The sequence below is a fragment of the Aotus nancymaae genome, unplaced genomic scaffold (assembly GCF_030222135.1).
Source record: "Aotus nancymaae isolate 86718 unplaced genomic scaffold, 86718_ANA_hifiasm-v0.15.2.pri h1tg000002l, whole genome shotgun sequence".
Taxonomy (NCBI): domain Eukaryota; kingdom Metazoa; phylum Chordata; class Mammalia; order Primates; family Aotidae; genus Aotus; species Aotus nancymaae.
In genome coordinates this window covers 13,748,268-13,769,401 of record NW_026988413.1, presented here as the reverse complement: position 1 = coordinate 13,769,401, position 21,134 = coordinate 13,748,268, and the positions used below count along the sequence as shown (strand labels likewise).

General features: G+C 41.3%; 1 protein-coding gene and 1 pseudogene across 1 annotated transcript in view; one reads left to right on the top strand and one right to left on the bottom strand.

The window, feature by feature from the left end:
• Nucleotides 1–17,399: 17,399 nt before the first annotated feature.
• LOC135274535 (U6atac minor spliceosomal RNA) lies at nt 17,400–17,498 on the top strand (annotated as a pseudogene).
• Nucleotides 17,499–17,682: 184 nt separating this feature from the next.
• The window catches only part of TPK1 (thiamin pyrophosphokinase 1), a 395,367-nt gene continuing 391,915 nt past the window's right edge, over nt 17,683–21,134 (bottom strand). Inside the window, exon 9 of the mRNA XM_012447567.2 lies at nt 17,683–19,440. Within this exon, the coding sequence (XP_012302990.2) occupies nt 19,301–19,440 (140 nt within the window). The 3' untranslated portion in view covers nt 17,683–19,300. The remainder of the gene's footprint in view (nt 19,441–21,134) is intronic.

The window sequence follows — 21,134 nt, the reverse complement described above, 5'->3', positions numbered from 1 at the left end:
TTTGGGTGAAGTGATTTCATAGACGACTAAACAAAACACAGATGAACAACAACAACAAAAACTACTTCATTCCTAGTCTTGAGAATTAAATAATTCGAATGCACTGACTAAATAATAGGTTCATAAATATGATTTGGGTGTGAAAGGTGTGAGGAAGGAGTGGCCTCCCCCGAGTTGGCACAGCTGTCAGGATGAGGTTCTCATCATCCAATTTCTCCCCATAGATGGACTTGCCACCTGTGTCATTATGGTGTGTGAAGTCACCACCCTGACACACACACCCTGGAATAATTCTGGAAAGCAAGAACTCTCATAACCAAATCCTTTTTCTCACGTGCCCAGAGCAAGACAGTCTTCTGCTGTCTTTAGAACTCTGTCTGCAAACAGCTCAAAGGAGATGCTGCCGCAGGGCTTGCTATGGGGATGTTGAACATTGTGAGGTTGAACACGGCTCTGGGGCAAGGGGCTCTGGTAGTGTGGGTGTCATATGCAAAGCCCCTCCCACCACGACCGTTTCATGTGTGTATGTTTGTGCCTGTGTGTTTGTAATCTGTGAATGGTAAAGATCAATGCCCCATTTACACATTACTTCCTCTTTGGTTAATAGAACTCTGTCTGATGTGTGAATGCTTAGGGTGGGGATAGGAGATGAACTCTGAGATCTGTGCTCTTGAGGCTTATCCTGAAGCATTGCTAGGCCTAGGCTTAGAATAATGAAATACACCACCCATCTGTGAATGAATGAAGTGGGCTCAGACAGTGAGCGTCTCAGCAGCAGTTTGCACTAAAGGTTCTTGTGCCCCAAACATTACTGAGTTTGAGTTTCTCAACATGCTAGTGCATGAGAGCTAAAGATGACATTTAATTTGATTCAGGTGTTATCAATAAAATAATTAATCTATAAAGAAGTTGCAAAGTTGCCTGCAAGGGCATATTAAAATAAAGAAGCCAAGTTCTTTTCTTTCTTTTTTTTTTTTTTTGAGATGGAGTCTTGCTCTGTTGACCAGGCTGGAGTGCAGTGGCACGATCTCGGCTCACTGCAACCTCTGCCCCCTGGATTCAAGCAATTCTCATTCCTCAAGCCTGCTGAGTAGCTGGGATTACAGCTGTGCACCACCACACCTACCTAAGTTTTGTATTTTTAGTAGAGACAGGGTTTTGCCATATTCACCAGGCTGGTTTTGAACTCCTGACCTCAGGTAATCCGCCCACATTGGCCTACCAAAGTGCTAGGATTACAGGTGTGAGCCACCATGCCCAGCCAGAAGCCAAGTGCTAATTGTGAGTTCTGTAAATACTTAGAACTTTCTGATATGGCTGTGGAATAGACTGATGTCCAATAGAAATTTCTGTCCAATAGAATTTTCTGTGGTGATGGAAAAGTTCTAGAACTGCCCTGTTCAGACCAGTAGCCACTATATGTGGCTGTTTAAATTTAAACTTTTAATTAAAATTAAATACAATTTTAGTTCCTAAGTCACACTAGCCACATTTCAAGTGCTTGGTAGATACATATGGTAGTGGCTTCCATAGTGGATAGTTCTGGAATTAATAGAATCTTGTGTATAGGTGATCTTTATAGCTAGTATCTGGGAAATAGTTTTCAACTTTTCTGCTAACTCTGATAGATTAATCGACCAGAAGTGGCTGCTTGAAGCATTGCGTGGGAAGGACTTGTGATCATATTTAGATACACTGAAGGAGAATGTGTGGTAGATGTGAATCTGAGTGTGGGAATGAGGTGCAGTGCTATGCTTTATTTACCATTTCTCATTTTAAACACTTCCTCACATCAGAGAGACCATGTGTGTTGAGCAGACCTTTCAAAGCCTCGCTTCCCATGTAATCCTGCTTCCTATCTGTTCGGATCCACTGTCTCAAGGAGACATCTGTTTCTACTCTTCGTTAAGGGTGGCAACAGTGAGTGCGCCCCATGTCCCTGTTCCACAAATCACACAGTCGCACACAGAGTGTGCTGTAGTCGATCAGCAAACTTGCCTGTTCCATTCGCTCTTGCAGACTTACATGTAAGATCCTCAGAGAAGAGTCAAGGACATGGGAACTGGGCAGGCAATCCTTGATTAAAAGGAGGAGTAAATGGTGAAGGAAATAACCACTTTTTCTGTCCTCATTCCCCTATAAAATTTACTTATTTTTTTCCCGTTGAGAACAACAGTAGCAACTCTAGTAATATTATGCTGCCAGGAACTAACATCTTTCTTTCCGTACTTTGAACCCTTAAGTGGTTTGTCTGGCCATCACGCATCGTGATTTTTGAAAGAATTAAGTGCATTGACCTTTTGCTTGCTGTTAGCATTTCCGTAGTTTGCTCAAGGGCTTTATTTGGGGAAGGGGAGAGGAAAGGCTCATAAGAATAATTTCTTTTTATTTGACTCCCTCATTGTGTATGAGTCCACTTTTCCTCCAATAGCTGTGACCTTCTTAGAGTGAGGGACCATAGCTTTATATAATGATGTCTAGAGGAGAGGTTGACAAAAGCCAGCAGGCAGTGTAGGATTTATTGAATTAAGGTGCCTGGGATTTAACGGAAAGCCTTGTATTTAGGACTGTGTCAGTGATACACTATCTGATTTTCCCAACTCCAATGGCTAAATGAAGATTATCAGAGACATGAACCCAATTCAGCCTGGACTGCCTGTAGCTACCCCAGAGTAACTGTTTAGCCCTGGTACCCTAATAATGTAACGCCACTTGTATCAGTTCCACATTTTTTCAGTACTTCATCATTAGGATACCCTTCACAGGCTTTGCAGATGGTGAGCCCACTGAACTGAGCTGAGAATATAGCTGTGATGTTTACAGTGTCTACTTGGCCAACAAGTAGTGGAAATATACATACTACTTGTATATATGTGGAATATACACGTTGTAGTTTAGTTAGGTTTGGCTGCCACCTGGTGGGGGAAATTCTGCAGTATGTTCATTTCCTTGTCCAACATATAAATAAGACTGAAGTCATTAGTCACCTAACTGTATTCCTGGATGCCTAAGATACTCCAAAATAGTTGAATTGCCTTAAGGGAATTGAAGGCTTGTAACTGTGGTTGTGTTAGGGCATGTATCTGCTCTCTGCAAATATGATTGCTCATTAACCAGGTAAGACTCAGGCACCAGATTCATTGTCTTCGAGGGTTCTCTCCAGCTCTGAGGTTGTGTCAGTCTTCACCTAGACTTTGAGAATAAATTTGAGGCCAGAATTATTAAGATTCTTATTGCCAGCTGGAGCAAACATAGGCCCTACCAATTCCAAGCCAGGTGTGAAATCTCCACCCACTCTTGGAACAGATCTCATGGAACAAATTGGAACAGGAAGGAATCCTCATCTCCCTTTATCAGAAAATAGCCCCGTAGGCAAGGAGCATGTAAAAAAGTGGAATGGAAAAGCAGGCAAGGTAAGTTTTAACAGTGCTAAGCACTTGATAGATCTTCCTTAAGTTGATTCCTTTTTTACCAGTGTCTAAAACACACACACACACACACACACACACACACACACGGAAAATGATCTACTTTCTTTGGGTTGTGGAACAATCTAGGGTATAAGGAAGACATCTTGATCTTGTAGAATGACTTGTATAACAATATGTCGAATCAGATTTATACCCTTTCCAGATTTCCTTGCTCTCTTTTCCTGGGCCACTGGCTGCTGGCTCCATGGAGTCCCATCACTGCTGTCCCCTCACGGAACACCACTGTCCACCTTGTCTTCCTCCGTAGGTGAAGGCCCAGTTCTATGGGTCTAGTGAGGTCAGGTGTGGGCACCAATGCCGCCGCAGCTCCCACCGTGCCAGGTTCAGTGAGAGCCATGCTGGAGCCTACCTTCCCCTAGGAGGGGCCAAGGGAGATCTCACTGAAGTGGCTGGACTCGGCATCCCCATGGGCTGCCTGGAAGAACCAGTGACAACCCTAGTGAAAGTGCAGGGGTAGGGACTGGGTCATAGGCAGAGGGATTCGCTTGTGCAAAGGCCTTGGGAGAGCAGACAGAGGTCAGAACTGCACGTTGTCTGTGTGGCTGGAGTGTGACGAGCAGATGGGAGAGGAAGTAGAGGACAGATGACACAAGGCTTTGCAGGTTGACCTTGAACCTCAGCCTGTGTCATTGGTAAGCTATGTAAGCAAACAAGTATTGCAAGCAGGTTTGCGGCTTAAGATCTGGTTGCAGGGTACAGACATGATTGGAGGGAGGCGAACTTGAGAAAGGGAGACAAGGATACGGATGGGGGAGTGGAGACTAGAGATGATGGGACACTATGTGGTGGCAATTGACTTGCAGTCAGGTGACCAGAAGTCTTGTTCTGGCTCTGTCACTAACTTTGGTTGAATTATTTAAGCCTTCTGCTGTTCCATGTTCTTATCTATGAGTCAGAGTCAAAACTACCTCAGCTGGGTACTGTGGCTCACACTTGTAATCCCAGCACTTTGGGAGACCGAGGTGGGCAGATGACCTGAAGTCAGGAGTTCAAGATCAGCCTGGTCAACACGATAAAACCCCGTCTCTACTAAAAATACAAACATTAGCCAGGCCTGGTGGCACATACCTGTAATCCCAGCTACTTGGGAGGCTGAGGCAGGAGAATCACTTGAACCTGGGAGGCAGAGGTTGCAGTGAGCCAAGATCGCGCTGCTGCACTCCAGCCTGGGCCAAAAGAGCGCAACTCCGTCTTAATTAAAAAAACAAAACAACAAAACAACAAAACAAACATACAACAACAAAAAAACTACTTCATTCCTAGTCTTGAGAATTAAATAATTTGAATGCACTTACTAAATAATAGGTTCATAAATATGATTTGGGTGTGGAAGGTGTGAGGAAGGAGTGGCCTCCCCCGAGTTGGCACAGCTGTCAGGCCAGCTGAGCACAGCCATCACCAAGGCCTCACTAAAGTAGACCCTAGGTTTTCTCAAGATAACAAGTGATTTACTTGGATAGAAGGAGGGTTATCTTTAAATACTGCCTCCACAGGATTAAGGGGCCAGAACTATTGCCAGTGATAGAAATGTCAACACCAAAAAGGCAGGCAGGACACTGGCAACAGCAGCGTCAGAATGTGCCAGCTGGCATTTGCTGCACGCCGTGCTATGCGTGTGTGAACACACAGGCAGATAACATTGTAATTATCCATCCTGGGGTGATAGTATGTTCATACAGTCAAAACAGGTGATGGATACGAAATGCAATTTGAACTTAGTCATTTGGGTGAGGTGATTTCATAGACGACTAATTTAGCAAACCATTTTTAAAGGGTGCTAATTAAAAATTGCCTGGGGTTATCAGTTGGTTGCCAGAACTGCAGAAAAATGGGCATGGAAAAATTTCAGTCCAGCTAATTATTGACTAAAGCATAAGACTCGATTACCATGTCGGGAATTTTTTAAATGGGGATATTTTCATTTGAAGCTTTTAATTTTTTTTTAATTTAAGGGAAGAATTATTGAGACACTAGAATTATTATTGAGAGAATAGAATCCAGGTGTGAGGAAAACATAGTATCTTATTTGCTTTATTTTGTTCATCATTAATTAGTGTCATTAAGGCAAATACGTTGTGCGTACTGGATTGAGGAACCTTGGAGTTCTAGACTGTAGACTCTTAATTGTGTGAAATAGCACTGAAGCCTAAAACCCAAGTGGACCGTTACGGTGTTTATTTCAGACAGCAGAGTCTCAGGGTTTGATGAGAGCATTTAGTGTGCTGTGAGGGTGGCTGATGCAATTCTCCTTGGTGCTTTTTCACTTTCCTATATATATTTTAAAAGTTAGGCATCCAGGAAATCTCAATAAGAATCAGACTATAGGCCAGGCATGCTGGCTCATGCCTGTAATCCCAGCACTTTGGCAGGCCAAGGTAGGCAGATCATGAGGTCAGGAGTTTGAGACCAGCCTGATCAAAATGGTGAAACCCCATCTCTACTAAAAATATAAAAATTAGCCAGGCGTGGTGGTGCACACCTGTAATCCCAGCCACTCAGGAGGCTGAGCAGGAGAATCGCTTGAACCCAGGAGTCTGAGGTTGCAGTGAGCCGAGATCATGTCACTGCACTCCAGGCTCGGCAACAGAGTGATACTCCTCAAAAAAATAAATAAATAAATAAGAATCAGACTGTAAGCTTTAAAAGGACAGACATCATGGTCTTATTCTGTGCTCAATTCCCAGTGCCTGGCACATGGGAAATTCTCAGCAGGCGTTTGTTGAATGAAGGAATGTATCTGCCATGTTGCTGCAGAGCCTTGGGAAACATCTGTGAAAACCACAAAAATCCCTGCCCTCATGGAGGTTACATTCTAGCCAGGGCAAGAGGGATAACATAATAAATAAGTAAATGATGTGGTATGCTAGGTGATGAATTCTTTGGAAAAAACAAAATTAACACTAAGTAAGGGGCATTGAAAGTGCCAGGGATACGGTGGGGAGGAGCTGGGTTCGTGGGCCTCTATCTTTATTAAATAGGATGCTTCAAGGAGGCCTTGCTGAGAAAGTGAGATTTGAACAATGATATGAGAATGGCAAGGGCCCTGGCTTGGTCTCAACACGTGGGGAGGCGCATTCCAGGCAGAGCGAACAGCTAGTGCCAAGGCTGCAAGTGGTGTGACTGGGCGTGTCTGAGGAATGAGGAGGCCCGTGACGCTTGAGCAGAGTGAGCAGAGGCAGAGCAGAAAGTAAGATTAGAGAAGTCATGGGGGCAGTGAGTCAGGCCATCCAGGGCATTTCAGTCCATCGTAAAGACTTTGCCTTTCTTCCTAATTCTAAGCGGGATTTTAAGTAGAGAAATGGCATGACGGGATGTGGCCGCTGGGCTGAGAACTCAGTTAGGGAGGGGCTTGGGGTAGAAGCAGCAGCTGCTGGGAGGCTCCCGCAGTAATTTACAAGAGAGACCACGTGGCCTGAACCAGAGTGATCATGACAGAGCCAGAAGGAGTTAAAATACATTTTGAAAGCAGAACTATCAAGTGCAGGAGAAAGAGGAAATCAGAATGACCCAAGGCTTTGGGCTTGAAAACTAGAAGGATGGGATTACCAGCAATTGATATGGGGGAGGTAGGAGATGGCACAGGCTTTTGGGAGTGGAGTGCATGTTTAGTCTCGGACATGCTGAGTGTGAAAAGTCCATCGGGTATCGGAGTGGAGATGACAAGCAGAAGATTCAGTATGGGACTTTCCATGCAGACATTGTTGGAGACCATATGTACTTGATGTGGCCCGTAAGGGTGAGCAGACACGATGAAAAAGAAAAGAAGGAGGCCTTCCCTAGGAGCTGTCCTACATTAAAAGGCTGGAGGAAAAGATGAGGAGCCAGTGAAGGGTACAGAAGACAGACTGGTGAGGTAGGAGTAACACCAGGAGAGTGAAGAGTTTAGTGTCCTGGGAGTCAAGGGTAGAATGTGATATTTATATTAAATATTGATGAGACACATCAAGTCCAATGAGGTCTGAGGCTTGACCACTGACTTTAGCAATATGGATGTCACCAGCACCCCATTGTTTTGGTGGAATTCGGAGGCCAGCAGATCCTCGGAGTGGGTTTAAGGGAGACACAGGAGGGGAAGTGGAGATAGAGTACACTTCAACATCATTTAAGAGTGTACTGCGAAGGAGAATAAAAGAATGAGGTGGTGGCTGATGAAGTAGGGCCAGTAAAACAATTTAAGGTAGTAATTTTTATGCCAGTGGGAATGATCCAGGGGAATGGGGGAAAAAAATCCCATGATGTAGGAAAGAGAGGGGCAAATTGCAGGATGACCCTGAAGGGACAAGAAAGGAGAACTGGTCACAAGCGGACGGCCAGCTTTGATGAGAAAGGTGGATAGTTCATCTACGGTAACAGGAGGAAAGGCGGCGGGAACAGACGCTGCTGGGTGGAGAATGGGATGGAGGCTGAGTTCTTTGTTGTTTGCTACAGTTTTCTCAGAGAAGTTGAAAGCTAGGTCACCAAATGGAACTGAGGAGTTGGGGGAGAGGTGTGGAAAGTCTGAGGAAGAGGAGCAGCCGTGAAATAGAAACAAGAAAGTGGAAGAATGAATGGACCGGGGACATGCAGTGTAATTGCCATGCGTCATTAAAGGCCCCCCCAAAAAAATGTATTTGAATGTGTGCATGTAATTTTAAAGGTCAGTCATCACAGTTGTCATTTTTTTTTTTTTTTTTTTTTGAGATGGAGTTTCACTCCTGTTGCCCAGGCTGGAGTGCAGTGGTGTGATCTTGGCTCACCGTAACCTCTGCCTCCTAGGTTCAAGCAATTCTCCTGCCTAAGCCTCCCAAGTAGCTGGGATTACAGGCATGTACCACCACGCCTGGCTAATTTTGTATTTTTAATAGAGACAGGGTTTCTCCATGTTGGTCAGGCTGGTCTCGAACATCTGACCTCAGATGATCTGCTCGCCTCAGCCTCCCAAAGTGCTGGGATTACAGGCGTAATTTTTTATTTTTCCAACAATTTTCAGATGCAGGAGAGGGAGAGGGTGGGATTGTGATAGGGTTTCGCCTGGTGAGCCTGAGTCCGGGGGATAAGCAATAGCATGATTCTAACAAATGGAGTTTGCACAGATGCTTAATGATTGTCTGTTGAATGAATAAATGATTTAAGGAAAAGCTGAAATTTTATAAAAAAGAACAAACATGTGCTTGAGAATAATAATTGCTGAGAAATTGCAGAGTGAGTCAGACAATGAGGGTCTTCGTGCTGGCTGATGTTCTGTGCGCCCCGTAGGCCTCTGCCTATTCCTCTGTCCTTCCTTGGCCTGTCTACACATTTCTATTCGTGAGTACCTTGGAGAATCTGAAAGTGTCTGCCTCTGTGGGCCTCCTTGAGCTGCTTTGTTTCTGTGACTGTCTTCATAATGTTAGAAAATATTTTTATGAGAACATTTTACTGATAAGGCTTATTTTTCTTCCATATATTTTAAATCAAATACTGTTTTTAAAAATTGTTTTCTAAACATACATGTCACATATTTTTACAAAATATAGGAAAATGTGGATAGATGTATAACGAAAAAAATTCCCTGCAATATCATTATTCAAAGTCAACCATGTTAAAAATTTAACCACATTCTCTTCCAGTATTGGCTACTATTTACATGAATGTAATCAAACTGTACATATGCACTGTATCCTTCTTTGTGCTTTTAATATTAGTCTGTTATAAATTTCTCACAAACATCTTTTTTACTGGATGCATAAAAGCCTATCTTCCACTTCTATAGTAACTTTTGTGTTAATAATTTAAGGTAGGGGCCGGGCATGGTGGCTCACACCTATAATCCGAGCACTTTGGGAGGCCGAGGTGGAGGGAGTCGAGGTCAGGAGATGGAGACCATCCTGGCTAACACGATGAAACTCCGTCTCTACCAAAAACACAAAAAATTAGCCGGGCATGGTGTTGCGTGCCTGTAGTCCCAGCTACTCAGGAAGCTGAGGCAGGAGAATTGCTTGAACCTGGGAGGCGGAGGTTGCAGTGAGCTGAGATAGCCCCACTGCACTCTAGCCTGGGTGACAGAGTAAGGCTCTGTCTCAAAAAAATAAATAAATAAAAATAACAATAATTTAAGGTAGGCTGGGCACAGTTGCTCATGCCTGTAATCCCTGCACTTTGGGAGGCCGAGGTGGGTAAATCACCTGAGGTCAGGATTTCGAGACCAGCCTGGTCAACATGGTGAAACTCCATCTCTACAAAAAATTAGCCAGGTGTGGTGATGGGCACCTGTAATCCCAGTTACTCAGGAGGCCAAGGCAGGAGAATCGCTTGAACCCTGGAAGTGGAGGTTGCAGTGAGCCGAGATCATGCTACTGCACTCCAGCCTGGGCAACAAGAATGAAACTCCGTCTCAAAACGAAACAAAGCAAAACTATTAATTTAAGTTAATGCTGTCATTCCAAGTGGTTTAGAAAAGGGAAGCAAGCTTTCCATTCTCTTCCTTCCCTATCTGCTGTGCCCACAGTGACTGCCGCATTTTTGTACACTCTGCAGGCTTCCCTGTCTGCCTCCCCATGTACTTCTGCCTCTTTTTCTTTCTCTTTCCATGTCCCTTTGAGTCCTGGCTCCTTTCTCTCATTTGTCTCCTATTCATTTAGCGTAATGTAAGTTCTGTGAGGATATCCTTATACTCGAATGTCCTATAGTAGGTACTCAAATTCATGTGTAAGGACAATGATATGTCAACTTGGAATATCCCATTTAACTGGACTGTCTGCTTTGTTGAAAGTTAACTTCTAATGAAATGGCCAGGGTTAGTTTCCTGCCTGGGACTGTGGAACTCTCATCTACCCAGGGAAACTCATTTTTATCTACATTGGAGCATCTATATCCTTACAGAGAGCAAAGTCTTCAGTCATAAATCTTCCGCATAGAAACCTAACTAGTAGATGCAGTATTGGTAAATTTTCAATGAGGCCATAAGAATACATTTGCAAAAAATACAAAGTTAAGGTTGCTTGTGATGATTTTCGCGAATCAGCACAATTTTAGAAGGAACGGATACATCTATCCTTTCCCTCAAAATTCATGCAGCTAGAAAATCTTAGATTTCCTGGGGAGTTACTCAACACAGAACCTTGGAGATTAATTTGGAGGCCAGACCCCCACAAGCATTTGTCTAGCCTTAGACTGAACACTTCTGTTGCCAGGAGCTTGCCTGGTCTAGTGGGAATGGGTCTGTTCTGTAGTTGCTGGATGGAAAAATTGTTAGCAGAGTCCTTTTTACGTTAAGATGAAAAGTGCCTCCCACAAAGTCAACACAAAGGTGCTGGTATATGAAATTTATAAGGGAGGCTAAAGTATGAATAAATGGAAACGTTAGTAACTTGAGGCTTCTGTAATTTCTCTAATTCTTTGTAGTAGTCAACCCATTTATCCCATCCCCTTTAACGCTAACATTGTTTACTTGATTTTAGTTCTGTGAAGCTTTGGCTCTTATAGATGACACATCTACCCAAGAGGAATGTTAAGCCTTAGAGCAAACCTGTGGAAAGTTTCCATTCCTCAAAACAAGAATAAATAACAGTAGTCTCAATATGACTAACATTATTAATGTATTTATATGGGTACATAATTATTAGCAATATCTAATCTAGAGAAGAAATTACAAGAATGATTTGCATATCCACTGCTTAAAATTTACGGCAGATTTTTCTTGTGCAAAATGTACTTTCTTCCTAAAAAAAAAAAAAAAAAAACTACATCTTTCAAGCCTTAAAAAGAATATATTGGCTTCTTCATGATTTAATTCATGACTCTTTCCTCGTGAAACTCACTGCTCAATGTCACTGGCATGCAGATATTCCAACTGACCACGTTGCTCAGTTCCTTGCAGTAGAATTGAATAAAAACTTGGACTAAAAGGTCAACTTTAAAATATGCATAATAAATTCACGGACTAAAAGCTATCCCAACAACCTTCTGCGTCATTTCTCTTCATCTCATTATTCATGTAGGCTTCCCTGAATTTTAAGGAATGCAAATAAAAGAGCAGAATGTGTGGAGCATTGGGGCCTAGGACTTTCTTTTCATGAATAAGGAACTAATGGTAGAGAGAATGGTGTTTCTTAAATAATGAAGTTGATATTGTGGAGAGAGTATTGATGGGTACGTATGTATTTTCTGTAGCACAAAAAAGTAAAAGTCATATATTATTCTAAGGAATCCTTTATTCTATGTCTTTCATATACTTGATCCAATGGTTATAGTATTAAAAGCCTCATTACTTCAAAATGATTATTTTTAAAATTTCCTAACCTATGATACTAAAATTATTGGGGTTATTCAGCAAGTTGTAGTGGGACAAAGCATGAGAATTTCTATAAGGAAGAGTTGAGTAGAATGTCATATTACATAGAGAGTTTCCTCATGCATTCTACAAATAGTTGCTGAGTAACCATATGTGTTAATAAAAGTGATACAAAGGTAACTTTTTTGGAAGGAATGAGATCATGTCCTTTCCAGGGACATGGATGGAGCTGGAAGCCATCATCCTCAGCAAACTAACACAGGAACAGAAAAGCAAACACCACATGTTCTCACTCTTAAGTGGGAGTTAACAATGAGAACACATGGACACAGGGAGGGGAACGTCATGCACCAGGGCCTGTTGGGGGGTGGGGGGCAACGGGAGGGAGAGCATTAGGGCAATTACCTAATGCATGCGGGGCTTAAAACCTAGATGACAGGTTGATGGGTGCAGCAAAACACCATGGCACATGTATATCTATGTAACAAACCTGCACATTCTGCACATGTATCCCGGAAACTTAAAAAATAAAAGAATAATTATAAAGAAAAGAATTCTGACTCAAAAACAAAAATGAACTATTATAAAATAAAGAATTCTAACTCAAAACAATAGATAACTTTTTTGGGAGGCCAAGGCAGGCAGATCGCTTGAGCTTAGGAGTTCAAGACCAGCCCGGGCAACATGAAGAAACCCCATCTCTACAAAAATATCCGACCCCCCCCCCCCCACAAAAAAATTGCCAGGTATGATGGCTTATGCCTGTAATCCCAGCTCCTCGGGAGACTGAGGCATGAGAATCACCTGAACCCAGGAGGTGGATGTTGCAGTGAGCCATGATTGTGCCACCTGCACTCCAGCCTGGGTGACAGAATGAGACCCTGTCGCAAAATAAAAATAATAACTTTTTTGGATAAATTTTTTGTGGCCTTAGTTTTCCAAAAGTTAGGTAACAGTGAAATTTATTTATTTGAAAACACTGAATCCAAATCACAAATAATGAGATTGGGGATAGGGAATTCCAGTTGCAGACAACATAGCGTTCTTTTTTATGGGTTTAGACTCCTCAGGCTAATTTCAATGCATGTTAAAGCTTTAATTTGTGGAACAAGTAAATTTAAAGACAAGTAAAGAAAATATTAGAATCGAATGCCAAGGTCTCAAAGTCTTTGAAAGTCACATGTACGCTTGTCATCCACCTCAACTCATGACAGCCACGGTCATGCCTTAAACCTCCAAATCTAGGAATCACTCCAGCTACAAGATTTCTAACTCTGAACATTTTCTCTTAACCTCTTACTTCTTCCATTTTTCCTGTTAAATGAGGTCAATTAAACATGCTCTTCACTTGCTGGGCATGGTGGCACATGCCTGTTATCCTAGTTACTTGGGAGACTGAGATGGGAGGATCCCTTGAGTCTGGGAGTTCAAATCCAATTGGGGCAACATAGGAAGAACTGTCTACTAAAAAAGAAAAAGTATATATGCCCTCTTCATATTTACTTTTTCTTTTTTTTGAGACAGAGTCTTGCTCTGTCACCTGGGCTGGTGTGTAGTGGAGTGATTTCAGCTCACTGCAATCTCCATCTCCTGTGTTCAAGTGATTCTCCTGCCTCACCCTCCCCAGTAGCTGGGATTACAGGTGCATGCCACCATGCCTGGCTAATTTTAGTAAGAGATGAGGTTTCACTGTGTTGGTCAGGCTGTTCTCGAACTCCTGACCTCATGATCTGCCTGTTTTGGCCTCCCAAAGTGAGGTGTGAGCCACCGTGCCCAGCCTACTTTGACTTTGACTCTTTGAGCCTACACTAATATTCTAAACCTCTGTGATTACTTGCCTTATGATTTTCATGTTCCCTTAGCTATCCATTTTGAGGAGCTTAAAATTGCTTGGCCTTTTGATTGTCCTTTGTTACTAGCTGAATGTTTTGCTTTGGACAATGCCTTTAAGCCTGGCCTTGGCACTGGAATATCACTTTCTTCTTCAGACATGTGAACAAGGAAGGATACAACCAGATCTAACCAGACTAGGTTTAGGATATTTATCTTTCAAATTGAGGAACCCCCCCCCCCGCCAATTCAAGGGCAACATTAACATACAGAGGCTGCTTGATATGTGATGCGGTTATGTCCCAATGAACCCATCGTAAGTTGAAAATGTCGTAAGGCAAAAATGCACTTAATACACCTAACCTACCAAACATCACAGCTTAGCCTAGCCTACCTTAAACGTGCTCAGAACACTTACATTACCCTATTGTTGGGCAAAATAATCTAACCCCAAAACCTATCATAATAAGGTTATTATAAAGAATTTTACATCAAAAGTCAAAATTTGAAGTAAGGTTTCTAGTGAATTCTAGCTTTCGCACTATTGGTAAGTTGAAAAATCCTGAGTCAAATGATTGTGAGTCAGGGACTGTCTGTATCTACTTTAAATCTTGGACAGTTAGGGAACAAGGAAAGAAAGAACAATAGTTGTCAGGGACTAGAGAGGCAGTTCAGTATACTCCTTCAGCACGGGGACAAGTGGGGAATTTAGTTCTTGCACCACTGGTCCTGCACAAATATTTATTGCTCACTTGCTACAGACAAGGCCTTATTCTAGGAATAGGAGATATGGCAGATGACAAAGTCCAGGACCTCAAGGGATTCATATTCTAGAAGATTCTTAACAAAATTATGCCATTCAGATGAAACTCTGCTCAATTCTTGCAGAATTTTATTCTCATAATTTCCCATGTTTATTGTTCAAAAATACAGTTGCCTCTTAAATACTCACTAGACTTTAGGCTTTAGAGAAATGTTATGGTATGATTTGCCCTCCTACATTTATCAGCTCCTTTGACTATTAGTTAAGAACACTTTTCTACCTCTGGACTCTGTATACACCTTCAGTTTCTTAGTTCTCGGGCACCAGGTATGGGTCCATTGTGAGAAATTTCCTACTCTTCAACTGTGAGTGACCTCAGGGCCTTGCTTATGTTTTTGAAGTTATTTGCAGGGATGGAATTAGTTTTTATTTGTCGTGTACAAAGTCCTTGCTTTCGGCAGTAGAGTTAACTAGTCCTTGGATCTATTTACTTCCCCATGGCCTGTGAAAAAGAGTGATGTTTCCAGGACCTCTTTCCTGGGTTGTAACCAGAGCTGTTTTGTGCACTGCTCTGAGCCTCCAGGGATGCCAAACCAATGGAGAATAATTGATCAAGGCTGCCTGGAGAACTGTTTTGAGATGGATTCTGAGGCTCAGGCTGGGGCTCATCAGAAAAGAAAATTATGATCGATAAGTGAAATCTGCTGTGGGCAAGGAAGGGCAAACTTGTACTGTACATGCCAGGAATTTTCAAATCACTATGTGACTCCCAAGAAAGGCTTAACCTTGTAGCTTCAATTTTAATCTCCACAGGTATAAGGATAATTCATTTTATTTTGAATAGAACACTCTAAAGACAACCTAAATAATCTAATACCCCTGCCCATTTCCTAAGAGGGTTGTGTTGATTTATTCCCAAATAGGATCATACTCAACCTGCTGTCATTGGTAGGTTATTTCTCTTAACACACATGTAAGAATAAAAGCTATTAATAGTTTGGTGATAAAGGCCGTGAAACAAACACCGAGACCAGGAGTAGAAAAATGTTGCATGTGTGACCTTGGTTACATTATGAAATAATAAGCTGAAATATCTCCAGATGTAGTCTTGCTCAAATATGCCAGTTTTAAATAATTTACTTTTATCATTTAAGTTTTGAAACATATTTTAAAAATACTTTGATAATGGGGTATCTTAATTCTTTGATGGGAAAGATTTTTTAAAGCTACACTCCTGTTGTCCTATATTTATGGAAAAAAATGAACATTCAATGCAGAACACTTGCATGCATACAGACACACACACATACACACACACACACACACATTTTTTTAAAAAGGTACTTTGGCTGGGTGCGGTAGTTCACGCCTATAATCCCAGCACTTTGGGAGAGGTGGGCAGATCATCTGAGGTCAGGAGTTCGAGACCGGCTTGACCAACATGGAGAGACCCCCATCTCTACTAAAAATACAAAAATTAGCTGGGCATGGTGGCGCATGCATGCATGGAATCCCAGCTACTCAGGAGGCTAAGGCAGGAGAATCACTTGAACGTGGGAGACAGAGGTTGTGGTGAGCCAAGATGGCACCATTGCACTCCAGCCTGGGCAACAAAAGCAAAACTCCATCTCAAAAAAAAAAAAAACAAATAGGTACCTTTATGCATTTTGCTCTTCCCTTAGGTGTTCTTTTTCCAATCTAGAAAATATTTCTGAACGTTTTTCAGTTTAGAATAAAAATACTGAAGTACACACGTTTTATTGTGTATATGTGCGTCTATGGACTAGGTCACTAGGTCACTAGGCTAAGATGTATTTCTAGTGGGCCATGGTCAATATAGTTTGAAAGTTACCATTCTGACCATACGCCTCTCATAATCACAGAGCCTTAGAGGAGAGAACAGTTTCTTGCTGCGTACTGACTTGGCATATATCATCGGTCTCAATCATGCCAGATCTATGTGCTGCTTTCTTTTCATAGTTCAAGTAAAGCTTTGGAGAAAGTTTGTGCAGCAGTAGTAGGCAAGGTCTGCACCACACGCAGAAGCATAGCTGAAATGCATTCCACACACAGAGAAGCGTGACACCAAAGTTTGAGCATTTACCTTTAGGAATGCCCCAGGCTGTGTCCACCTCTTTCTGCTCTGAGTGATGGTCACCAGTGGCCCCCTCGAGCCCCAGTTCCTTGAACCACACATATAACTTATTATATGTCATGGTCACATGTGACTCCAACCAGGTTGCAATAGCTCCAGCCATTTTCAGATTTTCCCTGCTTTCTAAAGATAAGTGAGATTATAGCATGTTTTCACTAGTCAGTGATTTAGGTAGCCAGATGATATTTGGGGGTGACAGTCACTAGATTTATAAATGCTATAAATCTGACCCACAGAAATAAGAAAGTGACTGAGTCAGAACGTTAGAGAGCACCTGTCACTTTCCCAGCAGGGCCCAACCTGCAGTCTCTTTTATGGCTACAAGCTGGAGGTCAGGATCTGAGCTGACCAGTGTTGAAAGAAGAGGGACTTCCCGGGAGGCTCAGATAGTTCACTGGGTGCACCTGAGAGCTCACCATCTGTAGACTTGTATTGTTATAAACATAAGTGGATACTTCACTGCCATGGTGGGGCAGCACATAAAGAGAAAAACCCACTTAGTAGGTTTAAGGAATGGGAAGGGGTCAAATATAGTCATCCCTTGATATCTGCAAGAATTGGTTCCAGGACAACCTCCCCAAACCCCAACCTGCAGGTACCACAATCTGTGGATGGGATACTTAAGTCCCTTATATAAAATGATGTGATATTTGCATATAACCCAGGTACACCCTCCTGTATATGTTAAATCATGTTTAGATTACTTGTAATACCCAATACAATATAAATGCTAAGTAAACAGTTGTTGTACTGTATTGTTTAGGAAATAATGACAAGAAAAATGTCTGTATGTGTTCGGTACAGATGCAACCATTCTTTTTACAAATTATTTTCATTCCATGATTGACTGAATCTATGAATGTGGAGCCCACTGATACGGAGGGCTGACTGTAATAAAACCAGCACCTAGTGTTGTATGAAAGGAGAGAAGGGTAGCACTCCCCTTGACAAGGATGGAAGAGGTCCCCGGGCCTGACAACACACATATGGTTAAAACCAGCACCTAATTCCTCAGTCGCCTGGGAGGAAATGGGAATGGGGGCCTATGTTTGAAAAGAACCCCTTCTGTGGGCCCCCAATGGCTACAGCCTGATACACAGGTGGTGATGTGAGATAAGTCTCAATGCTTTTTTTTATTCCCCACCCCTCAATAGTTACTAAGCTTCAGCAAACTTTTTTTTTTTTTTTTTTTGATAAGTATCCATTTATTGACATGGGTAACATTTTCAGGGCAAATAGAACATGCATTCTTTGGTAGTAAAATTTTTAAATTATAGATATATTTCTTTTATATATTATGAATATATTTCTAGTAATGAATATATAACTAGTCTTCAGAAACTGAAGATGGAAATACGGCTGACCTTCAACTTCCAGTTAAGCAGAAAGTAATGACAAGTGCCAAAAATGCCACAGTCACGTGGGCCATTGCTCCTTTCATTCTCTGCAGGCAACCTGAGTGTCACACTGTCATAGCACCAAGGAGGAAATAGTTGCTGGCCACTTTTCTTATAGCAACATAGGGATTTGTGTACATAAAACATGTTGGACAGGTCCTTCTTCAATCACGGTTTGTATGTCAATTGTTGGTTTCATAAAACAGAGAAAAGTGGAGAGAAGACAGAAGATGGTCTCTTTACAAAAGAAGGTGAATACATTTTGATGTACCAGGTTGTTTAGGCTGAGTCAGTAACTGTGTGTATTATCAGCCCTATGACTGCTAAGTGTCAGTATTTAGAATCTCAGTGTGGGAAAGAACCTCGGACACCATCAGTCCAACTGCTTCCATTTTACAGCTAAGGAAAGGGGTCTGGAAACGCAGGCAAAGAGCAGACCCGGATGAGAGCACAGGCTTTGGAGTTAGGCTCCTTAGTATGTGATGTTCATGGATCCCCATAGACAAACTCATTTTCTGGTAATGTGAATTCACTTCTGGTCTTTAAACCAACCGTTTTTCAGTCTAAGGTATGTTAGATAATGATTCAATTTTTATGCTTAAGTTTCCTCTGCACAACTTTTTCCCTTTAGGTTGTGATGATGGAACTGTCAGCCCCCTAAACTCTCGCATACTTACTTTTGAATTTGGGGGTTAATGTGTGAGTAGGGCTCCATGAACCATCATTTATCTTTCATATCATTTCTCTTTTTACCTATTGCTTACATAACTACCTATTTTAAAATTTAACAATTAGGTCAATTATTAACTTCATCATGTTAGGATATTAATAAAAAATCATGTTAGGAATTAAAGGAATTAGGTAAATGATTCTTGATTGATTTAAAAAAGACAATACCAAAGAGAGCAATAAGGTCAGAGTGACCTGGTGCGCCTCTGACACCCCAGTCTGAAAGGAATTTTTTTTTTCAGCAAGAGGTAATGTATATAGAAAATGAAAACTAAAAGATACTCAGAGGTAGCCCTTGTCGTTAGACATTTTAGAATGTTCTAGACTCCAAGAGGAACCCCAACAGAGTTTTCTCTGTTGTTAGACATTTAAGAATGTTCTAGACTCCAAGAGTAACCCCAACAGAGTTTTCTCTGCTTCAAATTAAAAACAATTTTCCGGAATGATTAATAACATAAGAATAATAATCAGTACTGAATTGTATAGTGGAACGATCCCCATTAGGTTCCAACCGTTAGTTTATAAATGACGTCTGTCATTTATAATGTTACCTGTATTATCTAAACCCTAACATCTTTAAACCCAGTGGACTTCCCCTAGAAGCGTTTAGATTCCTGCAAACCCAGGTGAATCGTTCTTGTTGAGCAATGAACTGTTGACAAATGAGGTAAGGCAGAGGCATGCTTATGGGCGCCAGTCGACAGGTTGGTTTTTGATGGCCATCGTCCAGAGGAGTGGGTGGTCAGTTTCCACAGTCACAACACCAGACCCGTCGTAGGTATTGGAAGTACTGACCAGTGTTCCAAAAGCAAGCACATCATTTGCTGTAAGAAAATAAGGGAAAAAATTAGTAACTATTTTCTCTCTTCCTCCAGTGTAGATTAACTTTGTCACTTACCAAAAAGAAAGTAAGCACATACTTTGATAAAAAAAAATACATATAAATGTGGGATAGGTGAAATATATGATGTACAGCTTTAAAATGGGAAATTTCTATAACTTGCTGTAAACATTCTTCCTGGACTTGGTTATTGGTTATTTACCATTTTGGGTTATTTACCATTTTGGGTTATATATCATTTTCAATATTAAATTTTATTAAAATCTTTTTCTTTTTTACAACTGTAAAACCAAAACCCATATTTGTAATGTGCTACTTACTTCCTTGCCTGAGTAAAATTTTAGTTTCTATTGGTGATTCGGAATTAAGATTTAATATGTTATTAAACTCTATAAAGATATAGTTTTAGCTTCAAGTATAAATGACATGAGACAGACAGCAAATTACTTAAAAAAAAAAAGCATGTGATTTTGGTCATTGTTTTCTCATGAAGTAAAAAAAAAATCCAAAGCAAATGTGGCTTACTTTCTGTAAAATTAACAGAAACTCAAAGGTCAAAGCCAATTTTCAAATATGTAATCTTGAGCAAGTGACTTAAACTCAGCTATAAAGTGAGGGCAAGAGATGATGAGATAATCCTTTAAACTACTTATCAAAGTAAAAGGCTTATGAATTAAGATTAGAATTTATATATTTGTACATTTCATTTATATATACATATAAATATGTTTTTTATTTTTCTAACAAGTTAAGGCCTAGGCACAAATTGGTAACTTCACTTCTCTTTGCTTACACAGGAGCAATTCACTTAATCAACATGACCCTAAACTCACAGCTGTCCTATAAGCATTCCTTGGTAATCAATATTATTTTCTTTACCAAAATTCAGAGAGAAAACTGAATAAATGTTATGGAGCCAAAATTACCAGAGTCAGAAGCGGCCCCTTTTCCTTCAGACAAAAACCTATGAAGTTATACACACTGCTTTGGAGGAAATACATCAATTACAATGCTCACTTCCCACTAGAGGGAGCCTCCTATCTTTCTGAGGAAATCTTGAAAAGGCAATTTAAAAATTTAGGAATGGTACTGCAAGATAATGTATCATCAGTATTAGCAGTTCACACAGTTTATTTACTAAAACTCAAACTATTTTTCATAGTTATTAACATTTTTACTAATGCAAACATAAAAGTAAAGCTACACAGGAATACAGAGTGAATCTCATGTGAATATCGCCGTGATACAAACTTCAATAGAAGAGGCTCTTAACTCTTGAGTCATTTGGGACTTCCGTGAGATGATGTTTCTGAACACTGGTGATATATACATAAATATGTATAGATATAGACACTATTACATAGTTGGTAGAGTAGGGTGGTGATCTTGGAGGGATTCACAGCAGAGTCATTTGAAATCTCTACCTTTCCGGAATGGTGTGGTCTTGCCTGGAACGTGGGTGCTTACCAAGTAGCTTACTGAGACCTATGCCAGGCCTAGGGTTTCAAGGTTTTCCCAACAGCCCAGAGGGAGGGAGTCAGGGGGCACTTCACACCCCTTCACTGTGAAGGCAATCTCGAGTGCGTCAGTAGGCCAGCCAACTTTAAAGTGGAAACTCCCTCATGAAGAACCATGCATACACAGCCCCACTTGAATTTGACACATACATTGCTAAGA